Consider the following 12970-nt stretch of genomic DNA (forward strand, 5'->3'; position numbering starts at 1 on the left):
GAACACACAGTTGGTTCAAGTTAGTTGAGGTCCCAATCTCCGAAGATATCCCTCCAACGAAAGCATTGTCTGCTATGTCAATGATGGTGGCTTGTGGCAGTCCCCATAAACCTTCTGGAAATCCCCCTGTGAAGCGATTCTGACTAATCCGGAACCTCTGCAAAGACTTGCAGTTAGCGTAAGAATCAGGAAATTCACCAGAAAAGTTATTATCCAGTGCAAGCAAGAACTGCAGATTGTTATTTTGGCATAGGAACCTTGGAAACCCCCCGGAGAAATTATTCTCCGATATGTCCAGACTGTTGAGTGGCGAAAACCGGCCAAGATTTGCTGGGAATCCTCCAGAAAAATTGTTCTCATAGATAGAGAATGAATTGAGAAATTGCAGGTCTTCAAATCCTTTGGGGAGTTCACCCCAGAAGTTGTTCCTGTATAGCTGGATAACAGTGAAATTCTTAAGATCACCAAGCGCTGCAGGGATTCTTCCAGTCATATGATTGCAGGAAATGTCAAGTTCACGCAAGTGAGTGAGGTTTGCAAGCTCGGGTGGGATCTCTCCGGTTAAATTATTCCGGTAGAGTTCAATCTTGTAAAGGTGGTGCAACTTTGAAATTTCTTTAGGCAGCATCCCTGAAATTTGGTTCTCGGAGAGATCTAAAGTTCCCAATGATGTCAATTCGAATACCGAGGATGGAATCTCTCCTCTCAAATTACACTTTGCCAAGTAAAGCCATGTTAGGTTCTTCAAATTTCCAATACTCGGCGGGATCTCTCCCTCCTCGAAGTTATTCTGAGCAAGACCAAGTGCAACCAGAGCAGACAGATTCCCAATCCATCCTGGAAATTTACCAGAAAGGTCATTTGTCGACAGATCAAGGACCTCTAGTTTCCTTAAGGCTGAAAGATCTGGCAATTGGCCTGTCAAACCGTTCATCGAGAGATTGAGGACTTGAAGACCAACACAATTGTTCAACTCAGGAGGAACAGTGCCTGATATGGAATTTGCTTGAAGAAGAAGTTTATTGAGGCTGCTGAGGACAGAGATTGATGGTGAGATCTTGCCAGAAAGGTTCTTATATGCAAGTGAGATTGCAGTAACTTCTCCAGAAATGGAGTCACATGTGACACCAAAAAACTGGCATGGTGTGTTTGACTCCTTCCAGCTCCCAAGATAGTTCATGGGATCAATCAATTGACTCTTGAATTGCAGGAGGGCTTGAGTTTCCACTGCTTTGGAGTTTGAGATTGGGAAAAAGGAAATCAGGAGAATGGTGCTCAAGAAATGGAGGAAAAGTGAGAGCTTTGCCATTGCCAAGGGTGGTGACAGTATAATTACAATGGATCAAGTTCTCATGAGACTTCTTTTGCCAATTCAGTATACCTGAAAGAACAACTACAACAGAACCAGATATTATCTAGTGAGAGAAAAGAGGAGACCTTAAACATAAATTAATACTGGACCACCCCTAATGATGATGGATTTAAACTGCAAGACAAAACATTAGTATGAAAATGCCTGAGGATATATCTTAGGCACACTATTACTCAGTAACTGGGCAATTCTAAATGGAAAATCTTAATGGCAGTGGTGAAAAGAACAGAAATTACAGGCTGAACAACCATTGGTATATTAAGCAGAGTAATTCATGATCAAAAGATTGTGAAACTTCATTAGTGCTTATGACAGCAGCCACTTCCGATATCCACCATCCCAACAATGCAGGTACTTGTTTTACATGAAAATTTGTTCAAATTCCTAGAGTTTGAATGTTGAAGTTCCAGCAAACACATGTGGGAGATAACATGCTATAGGACCAGGTTATTTGACACCAACATGCTATAGGTCCAGGTTATTTGACATCAACATGCAAAAATTCCATGGAGCTAGGGGAGGAAGAAACAAATACCAAGGGAAAACATGACTCATTACATCATTAAGAAGTCTTTTTGGCTGATGTGCAGATATAAATGGGATAAATGGGATGATTTCATTTTTTTGTCATATCTAGTGATTACTATCTGATCAGTCTTACAGCCAGAGTTTTACTGATCTATGTTTGATATTTCCTTTATTTGACAAATGAAACTTTGGTAGCACAAACAACTTCATATTTAAATATGCAAATGAAAATAAATCAGCAGTCGTAGGTAAACTTGATTAATGTTTATTTTTTAATTTTAACTCCTCAAATCTTGACTCGGTGATAGCTACTTCTTGCTGCAGTTTGTTTGTTTAATGACTCAAGTTTTTCACCAAGAAGTAATTAGATGATTAAAACAAATGTCAAGTAGTTATATAATGCAGGAAACTAATAGCGCCGCTGGCAGAGCAGAAGCAAGTGAAAAAAAGGATGCACATACAATTATAACATCTGAAAGAGTCTAAAGGTGCTCTAGAGATAAAATTATAAGATAGTATCCACGGAAAGCCTTTGAAGCTGTTGCTTGTATTTTAGGTTCTCTACCTTTCATTTCAAATGTCTCCCCACATTGCATGCAAAACTGCACTTCAAATCTTTGTATGTCTCCTTGTTGCAGTTAGAACTACAAGCAGTAGCTGAGATTCACCTCTCATCTATTACTTATGAAAGAGAAGATCAGAGAGCTTTGACTAATTGCAGTAAAGATCAATTTTTTGGCAGGAAGGCAATTATGAACAGGCACTATACAAATGGATGTGGTGATAAAAGATTTTTCCATATTCTTTTATTAAGAATGCTAACTAGGTCTTGATCACAAATTAAAGGTATTGGTAAGCATCCAGGAGTTCTTCAGCGATAGCATATAATGAGGATCATGTTGGTCATGTTCTGGAAGAAGATTTAGATGATGTCATGAATGTGAGAGTCCAGATTGACATGGACCTTACCATCCTCCTCTCTCTATCCCACTTCATAAGCAAGAGGATTCCAGTGATTGCTTGAGGATGTTGCATAGATGTCTATAGTTGCAAGCTTGTCTCAAGGCCTAACTTACTTTCATTAAGTACATGATTTTATGGTATTCACCAAATCTTCTACTTCAGTTTATCCTTTCTCCAATCTTCACTCCACTCTTAGTTACATGTTTTGAATCCTGAAACTAAGCAGAGCCTTATGTTGGTTTCAATCACTTGAGGAGGACTTGATTTATCAAAAATACAAGGATAAAGATTAATTCCAAGCTATCTTAGTGCCCTATAACATGTGTGTTTTTTTTTCAATTAAAGCAAGAAATTAAAATATTCATAAATGAGCTACTTCAGATTCAATTTCTTTTCATTATCATCCACAATAGACACTTCTCATCACAAATCTTTCTAAACACATCATATCAGGATATTATTAAATTAGACGATAAAAGAACTTACTCCCAGCCATTTGAAGCAGAATCTTTTAGGGCCTATTCTTTTGAGGGTACAAAACTTATCTAGAAATCTATATTTTTTTGGACAAATAATTTTCAAATAATATTTAAACAAAAAAATAATTTACCTATGTCCTATTATGCACTGGAAAATGACTTGAAAATCTATTACTCATGTTCTTTCGCATTACTAGTTTCTTAGATAAGTTGCTAAGACTTATCTATATTTTTCATAATATCATTTATTATATAAATATTCTTATATATAATAGTATAGGATAATATATTATTTTGTATGTTATAATATACAATATTATATAATATATATTCATAAATATAGATAATATGTGTTATATATAATATAATATATAATATTATATTATATAAAATAAAATATATATTATAATATAGTATATAATATTGATATATATTAAAATAATATATTATTATATTATATTATATTTTTATAATAATAAAAGATATTAATATTATATTATATTATAATAAGATAATATACTATTATAATAATATATTACAGTAAAATAATAAAATATTATTGTTCGATAATAATATTATATTATATATAAGATAGTATTGTACGTTGTTATATTATTATTGGGTTAGGGGTATATTAGGAATGAAATAAAAATATTATCTTTTCAGTAAATGGGAAAATGACTTGCCCATTTTGTAGGTGGGTAAGGCTTTCCTCCATTTCATGGATAAATGCTATCCATAAGAAAATAATTTATCTATCTAAAGAAACATAAGAATATGGATAAATTGATCAATAAAAAAATTGATTAACTTTTCCACGGCCTTTGAATCTATCAGCCTAATTTTACTTTTCTAGAGAAATTCTTTGTGCACCGTGGCTGGTGTTCAAAATCGATGTGGAGCGTACCGCTTTATGTAATTGGTTTACATAGTCACCATTTTCAACACACATTTAATGCCTGCAGTTTTATTTTTTTATTTAAAAATTTTATATGATGAAAATATCCATCTTTTAAAAAAATTATGACATCCTGTGGTATATTATGACTTCGTATATGTAGGATATCAGAATATGGTTCAGAAAATTATGACATCCTATGCATATTATGATATCCTGCGTCAAATTATGACTTCCTATATGCAAGATGTCATAATATGGTTTAAGATGTCATAATATGATCGAGAATATCATAATATGGAAGGGACATTTTTATTCAACTACTTTCTAATGTGCATTTAATACTTGCATCTTTACTTTTTCGTTTGAAAATTTTGAATGATGAAAATATCCCTATTCTTTGAAAAAAATTATGATATCCTAGGCATATTATGATATTCTGTATTATATTATAACATTCTATGGACAAAAATTATGACTTTTTGGACGTAGGATCTCATAATATGGACATAGGATGTCATAATTTTTCTAAAGAACAAGAATATTTTTGTCATTCAAAATTTTAAATAAAAAAATAAAGCTACAAGTATTAAATATGTATTGAAAAGCAGTGACTATGTGGACCAATTGGATAAGACGGTGCGCTTCATATCGTATTTTCTGCACTGCCCGGTGCACAAAGAATTTCCCTACTTTTCTATTGTAGCCACGTTTGAGGAACACATGCATTGGGCCGGGCCAACATGTTTTCTTGGGCTAAGAAAGTAGGGCTGGGCTCGGGCAAACAAAATATCCAGGTTTCCAGAACCCTAACTACTCTGATGACGTGTCAGGCTGCTATCAGATGAGAAACACGGGTCGCGTAGTATTGCAATAGACGGAAGACACGACAGCACTCCGGCAGAGACAGATCGGTGGGTCCCACAGTGAAATAACATCCTCTCCACTATCGTAAACCCACTTTTGACCGCTTTTACCGTCCGTGAGTCCATTGACGTCAACCGGTCTACAACCTGTTATTGGAGAACGGAACTACAAGACGAACCATCCCAGGGTTCGGGTTGTATCTTTTTCGCAAAAGAATCATTGATCTTCTTTCGCGACGTCATACGTTGGATCTTCCATACACAAATCTCAAAGCATTACAAACATCTGCAGTCATCCGGCTGCACGACATCTGAAGCAACAATTGCGCGATCCATCGGTGCATTCGCAGGAAGGAAGGTGAATCCATCTTCCGCGAAAAACATACAACCCCTATCCGCCATCGCGGGACCCACTCTAACTGTTGTCTTAAAGAGAAGAGAAGACATCGCCGTGACACGCCACTGCGGCGCCACCACCAACGTGTCATTAAAAAAATTAAAAAAAAAAATCCACCAACTGATGCTAAATTTAAAGGCTTCTTTTCGTGGAGCCGCCGGGGGGGGGGGGGGGGGGGTGGTGCAAAAAGAGACGTGGAATATACGAGAAGGTTTGAAGACGAGGGGCAACATAAAGAAGAATATTTCCCCAGAAAAAAAAGAAAAAAAAAAAAAAAGACGTAAAGTAGAATATGAAGGACGTCCAATGGCTGGCACGCTTGAAGATTCGAAGACTGATTAAAGAATGGACGGTCCGGATCTGATCACCAAGCAAAGCTTCTTCGTTCCTTCTCTCTAATTTCCAGCTGAAACATTATTTTAGAAAAAAATTTCTTTTCTTTTTTTGAACTGAGAAACAAAGCTTCGATCTTTACAACCAATTAAAGAAACTCCATTTCTCCATTTGAAATTCTCTTTTTCCTTTTATTTTTCTCTCTATTTTCTATCAACAGCTATCGGGGAAAAAAAAAAAAAAAAGCAGAATTTTTTGAGCAATTTCTTACCTAAGAATTCTGAAGAAAAGCTCCAGGGGGGGGGGGGGTTCGATCGCTGAAGAAAGGAACCCTTTCTCTACCTACGGTCGACTCTTCTTTCTTATAATGCAAATGGTGCAGAAGCTTAGTAGGACGATTGGGGTTGTCCCTCCGAAGGCAATCAACGCTTCCAAAAACTCTAGCTTCGCATTCGGATATCGGAGAAGAACGAGGGAATCACTACGCCTCTGAACTCCTCCAGAGACTGCCGCTTTTCTTCTTTTCTCCGCCGCTCCATAGCTGACAACCCCTTCGAATCGTGGAAGAACGGATCAAAAGATTTAATTTTTTGGCTTTCTTCGCCATCATAATGAGATGAAGATCGATGGAAGAAGAGGAATTGGAGGATCGGAAAGGAGAAAAGGGGGAAATTTTTCTCTTTTTCCGTCAAAAAAGAAGAGCAGGGACGGGAGATTTTTTTTTTTTTTTTTTAAAGCGTGGTGTGAGCTTGTACGGTTTATAAAGCCGGTTGGTAGTTTGGAATGACGAAAACACCCCTAATGATTGCGGAAAAGTGGAAAAGGTTGTCCGCATGATTGGGGGTAGAACCGTACAGTGGCGGGTACCGGTGGGAGGAGAGGGTAGACGGCAATACTAATGTTCCCCCCTGAGAGTAATCAGTACTCTAATATGGAGGCAAAAAAATTATAGTGGAAATATTTTAAAAAAAATAATATGAGAATTTAGTCCTTTTTTTAGGTTATATTTTTAATTGTTACTCATATTTATATTTCAATTGTATCATCTACTCACAAAAATTTTGATTTATTATGTATTGTATTCCATATAAGATGGGGACTTCCTTGGTTTCCATTGTTTGATAGAGCTTTGGGCTATCACTACCAAGTGATGTTTCTTTTTGAAGTGGAAATAATTTTGATAGTAATAACTTTCATGTTAGATTGCAATGAGCTATACAATGGAGGTAGCTTTTTGTTAAATATCCCTACCTTTTCAAACCTAGATGAAGGCATGATTTCAACTTTAGGTGGCTAGTACAAGAACAAAAATTCTTTACTGGCTTTCTGAGCTAAGGATTTAGTATTTCTTTTTTCATTGCTTTTGCTTGTTATTAACACTACAAACAAACCCAACATAGAAATTTTCATCCTTGGTTTGACAGAGCTCATTAACGGGCATGAATGAGAATATTTTTTTCAGATCGATGCTTGCTGTCATAAGTCAACCAAGAGCACTTTAATTACTTGGATTTGGCATGTGGAGATGCGTGTGATGCTTGGATGCTAGTAAATATATCACTAGGATCAGGTATATTCTGGCTTTAAATCTAGTGAATGTATAAAGACATGATTACTGTATCCTTTCAAAAAGTTGGTGATGATGGACTTGCATGAAATTTTATAACTGCACTTGGTTCTTTTAGGTTGAAGTAAGAATTTGATAAACACATTTTTATTTTTAATTACTTTCTATTGTTTATCTTAAAGAGCAAATGCAAATTTAATACACGCACGCACACATTGAATACAAAGTAAAGTTTAGTCTCTTGTTTATCTTAAAAAGCAAAAGAAAATTTAAAATGCATGTTTATCAAAAAGAGTTTTATATAATTATGAACAGTTAAAAAAATCAGGCACATGACTTTATCTTCAAGCCATGAAAATTGTGTTATAATAATAGAGATATATTATTTTAGTCCATATAGAATAAAATGTGTCCTTTTTTTGCTGAAGAAAAAGAAATCTATCATATTATGTATTAGAATATGCAACTTAGTCCCCTCAAAAGTAGAATGAAAAAATTGCAGCTACATGGAGATCAATAGATGGGTAACATGTGGTTTGATTAACCCTTCACCTGTTACATGTCTTTATTTTTTTAATAAATGATGTCTAAACTTGTTTAATGGATACCAATGATGATGATATGGAGATAGTTTGTGACTTTTCTGATCCTTTATCCTCTAAGGTATTATTTGATGCTTTTCAATTAGCAGCAAAGTGATCAATTAGAGCATTCTATTGATAATTATATTGTAGATATTGATACCAAAATATGTCCAATTATTTGTTTAGCAGATGCTGCTGTTTCTTTTATTAATTGTTTTTATAATCAAGAACAAATCCATCTAAACCGCTGATGTCTTGTAAAATCTCTTTCATGAATTATTTAAGCCCCAAGCGCCACCTACAACCAAAGTCACCATCAGGTAGTTCCATTAAAACTTTATTTCCGTTTTGAAATTTTAAGAATATGCATTTGTCCTTTTATGTTTGATTTGGTAGTATATTAATGATTTCTACCTGTGTTAATGGACATTAGAGTAACATCTGTCCTAATCCAGTATATTCGTCCTAGAAGAAACAATTACATGGCTATTATATAAGACAAGAAAATCATTGAAATAATTTACAGCTCTCTTATCCTAAGAAGCTAAAAGAGAGGGTTAAAAGAACCACAAAGAAAGGCCTCTATCAAGGGATAGCTACCAACTTAATTGGATATTTCGATTTTTTCCTAAGATCCAAAACTAATGAAATGATCTCAACTTAAGGGCGGCAAGCTAACTACTAAAGCTCAAGACTCATCTCACCATCAATCAAAATTATTTATATTTTCGGGATCATATTGTAAGCATGTCATCAGTATCAAATAATAGTACAAACTCTTATTCTTGTCCCCCCAACAGTGGCTTAATTAAATCATCCACTTGCTACATGTCAATCAGGCATCAGCCAGAGGTGCAGAGGGCACCCATCAGAGATCCATGGAAACCATCAGAGATTCTCCTAACAATGTTTATTTGCCTAACTAAGCTATAGCAATAGGGCTTTTTAATCATTCCATTGTCTGGTCATCATGGAGTAATTGTGAGTGAAGTTTGATATCATTTGAACCGAGCTCAAGTTAAAAGGCTTTTCTTCCCTTGAATTCACATCTGACTTCCAAACTCATGTAGTTTTGATTAATTTAGATCCAAACATTTTCAAAAAAAAAAAAAAACTGAACACGAATCATTCCCAATGACTCATTTAAGAGATTAGTAAGAGTTTGAGGCCTCTTGTGGGCATACATGTAATGTTTGAGTTAATTTTGCTTGTTATGTATCGATCTAAAGTTTGAGATGCTTAATAGATAAATAAGAATACAAGCAAGTCATGCAGTTCTTGAACTAGGCTGAAAAATTTATTCAATAACTTCACTTGTTTATTGAACAAACAAACTCTTCTCAAGTCTGACATTATGTGCTCACAGAAAGCACAGATCCTCTACAATCTTTATTATAAAAAACTCCTGGCTCATTACAAAACTCTATTGGTTGCACAAACAAGGAAGTTTCATCTCAAAGTAAGAGGTAATCTGATGAGGGAAAGAAAGATAAGCACACATGTGGTGATGGAATCCTGTCTCTCCTCCCTGTAAAAGTGCTGCTGTTTTGCAAGGGGGAAGTTGACGTTCAAATTGTTCTCATTCCTTCAATAGATCAGACAGGGATGGCCCATATACACTATAGATGAGTCTAATCCACCGCCCGAGCAATCAGAGTCGTCGGATCAGCACAAAATGTTGGGGCCTTCTAGTATTTATAATTGTCAAGTGTATCCAATGAGACAAATACATATACAGTAAGCTAGCATATGACTAAATGATTGCCTTCAAGGTTATGGCCCTACTACTACTTGGAGATGGTCGGCTATCGATCTAATCGATGGTGTCAATTGGTGGATCATATCTAAATGGACGGTCTTCACAAGCAAAATGTCGGTGGCTGACCGACAAGTATAACATACAATTTATATCTAATTTTAGAAATAAAAAGATGGTCTAATTATCTGTTTGCCTTTGTCAGCACAAATGGATCTCATCAACTGCAAGTGTGATTCGGCGACATAAAACATATATAATTGGAGTGGATCCTATCTTTGTAAAGTGGCAATGGGTAACCAGTTGGATGATCCAGTTGTTTTTTTGGAAAGATTAATTGAAGATGATCTGAAATTCCAGATTCAAGTTATATTCCTCCAAATGATTCACCACTTGAACATGTTTGGCTATAGAGTAGTTTAGTAATATTTTATTGCATTTTCTTTTCAAATATGGGATATAAGTCGGGGCCAGAAATTAGGAAGAAAATCGAGTAAATTTGATTATCCAATAATTTTGACTTAATATTTTACCTGACCTTAAAAGAATTATAAGTACCCAGAAATTGATTTGCATCTTCTCTAAAATTTCAAACACATTAACTCACTTCATCAAGATGTCCAAAAAAAAAAAACGAAAAAAGGAACAAAATTAAATAATTAAATTTGGTTTGTATCAAGACAAGAATCAGCAATGGGAGGTGTCAACAAATCCTGTTGGTAAACTTAATAGGGGTCTTATTCATGATGTTAATAATTTTTAATAAACCTTGCTCTTCTTTATCTCAAAACACGACAAATCAATGATCCTTTGCCTATAATTAAAGAAAAAGCATCTTTTTCGAACAAATATTAAACAATTTAAAAGAAGAAAAAGCATCAACTCATTGCCTGCGTCCCTACATGGGCATGCTTCTTCACTTTGAAATATCGATTCCAAATCTATATAATAAGCAGTCGGTGCAACCAAGAGCACATGAAACAACAGTGTAGAACCCGGACCACACTTTGACCAAGGATGCGATCAAAGCTACTCAAACACCACTGAAGTGAAATCGCAAGAGTTGGTGCTCTTAATCTCTCACCAACACTAATTTCTTATGGACAGGCATTCAGCGAACGCAAATCTATTCTTAATGTCAGATGATATACGAAGTAGAGTCAACAATCTTTTCTACGTAGAACGAATTTGTCGGCAGTCAAACAAGGTGACATGCGAGAACTAATCTAAGATTGGTGCTCGATAAAGAAGAGGTATGTGAAACAATCTGAGAACCTTTTTTAACCTCCATTTAGTTCGGGGTTACAATGGAAAAAGACAACTTCAGTTCATTACACCTATTGCAGAAGCTACTTACTCTCAAGGATACAAGAAGGAAATTTTCTTTTAAAAAAAAGAGATCGAGAGATTACATTTTTATTAAGAAAAAAAGAAGGGTAGATTTTAAGAGCCAAGCAAAAAAACAGTGATGCAAGGAAGTCCAACATGCAAAAGGGTGTAAATTACCAAAAGGAAAAAGTACTGATCATTATTTGTTATGAGAAAAAGGTGGTCGTCATGCGCTCAATGCTAGCTGCACTATACGGACGACGTGACGAGAGCGTGCTAAAAGAGCTCTCAAATCCTTGTCTATTGTGATCCAAAAACTATAAAGAATAAAGAGAACAATCCATGGCGGCCCCCACGGAAATCCCCCCAACACCGGGGAACGTACCCAAAACCAACTAGTTCAAGCAAGAGAAAAGGTGAGAGAGACCCATCTCTAAGCAAGAAAACAAGCAGTAGAAAGGAACACCACAAGAAGCAAGAGTAAGACATCAGCCACCAAGTAGATCACGAGGTGAGCAGTGGATGGTTCATTCCGGTGCCTATTGATGGTGCCTTCTCGCTTACTGCTTCAAAACAATCCAAGGGATCCTGAGAAAGGTGCTATAGACACGAGAAGACGAGGCTGTCCAGAGAACAGCGACCACCAGAACGGCCTAAAGAGGACACCTATAGGCAAAAGGAGATGTGCCGGTCCTACGTTGCGTGATCCTGCTGCCTTTAAAGAGATATTTGAGCATGAGAAAATAATTGCTAGAAGATAAACCAAGAAACGTGACATAACGTGTGTTGTGCGAATTATTGCCCGCCATTGGTTCCGAATGGTGACAGGATCACAGGAGAGTAGATGAGCAGTCATAAATTTGATGGTCAAGTATCCAACGATAGATTGAGATGATCCTATCTGTTTCTTTATCTTTCTCCCATGCGGGTTTACCATATGAACCATTTGCCATATCTAGAAGGCCACGGATATATAGACGATAAGGTCAACAATAATGATGGTGAATACGTGGAATCAGCTCGCTAGAAGATGCAAAAATCCGTTAAGTACTTTTATCTAGTGGGTGATAGTTACCATCATCTTTATGAATGGTTGAATACGGTAAGATGGCACTTAAAAAGCCGGTTATGCCAATCTATTCTTAGAGGGCGCCTGTTAGTTGTTCCAAGAGAACGACTCCTCTCCTCAACTAGAATTGTCAAATGCATTACTGATTCTTTTTGATATTTCATGTACTTCTCCCTTCAAAAAACTCCTCTGTATGTTAGCAAGAATTGATTCGATCCAATCCTACAATCTTATGATCTGATTGTGATAAAAACATCTCCAATCATCTTCTCTTATATCTGTAAAGACTGCATCGTCGTAAACAAATATTACCATTTCAAGAGGACATTAAAGTCGTCAACATCTGGTTGTACAAATACGCCAACGAATGGACTTGTCACTCGTGATAGCACGCAAAAACGACTATTTTTCTATCAACATCCTGAAGAAAAATATGGCCATTTGATGACTTGGTCCACTGAAAATTGGTTAACGATTTAGTGCATTGCCAACGCCTCCAATTTAACCTATCAAAACAGCAATAACATAATTACCACCTTCCTCACTTCTAGGAGTTTAGATGGGGGAACACAAAATCCTTATGCTTTGAGCTGATGCACAACCATCACAAAATTCAGTATTGATGACTGCCATCTGATACTGTCAAGTTTTACCAATCCAAAACTGTAATTAACTACTTACTGGCTGTCCACTATAATTAATTATTTAATTATGGGTAAGCAGTCCAATTCTAATGCAGAAGAGACCCATATCTGAACACTGCAACCCATTATTCTTCACATCTATAGAAAGCAGGTAGGGCAACCACGTTGACCATCCTTTCAGCATT

General features: G+C 36.0%; 1 protein-coding gene across 5 annotated transcripts; it reads right to left on the minus strand.

Moving 5' to 3' along the window:
- Positions 1-512: 512 nt before the first annotated feature.
- Positions 513-6585, minus strand: LOC105051708 (receptor protein-tyrosine kinase CEPR2; the record flags this gene model as incomplete). Of its 5 annotated transcripts, none has more annotated exon segments than XM_073243261.1 (4): positions 513-1393; positions 2466-2575; positions 2870-3075; positions 6108-6585. In XM_073243261.1, a coding segment is annotated over 1 exon segment (797 nt), but the record flags the coding sequence as incomplete, so codon positions are not given.
- Positions 6586-12970: the final 6385 nt, after the last annotated feature.

This window comes from Elaeis guineensis, chromosome 9 (assembly GCF_000442705.2).
Source record: "Elaeis guineensis isolate ETL-2024a chromosome 9, EG11, whole genome shotgun sequence".
In the NCBI taxonomy this organism is placed as follows: domain Eukaryota; kingdom Viridiplantae; phylum Streptophyta; class Magnoliopsida; order Arecales; family Arecaceae; genus Elaeis; species Elaeis guineensis.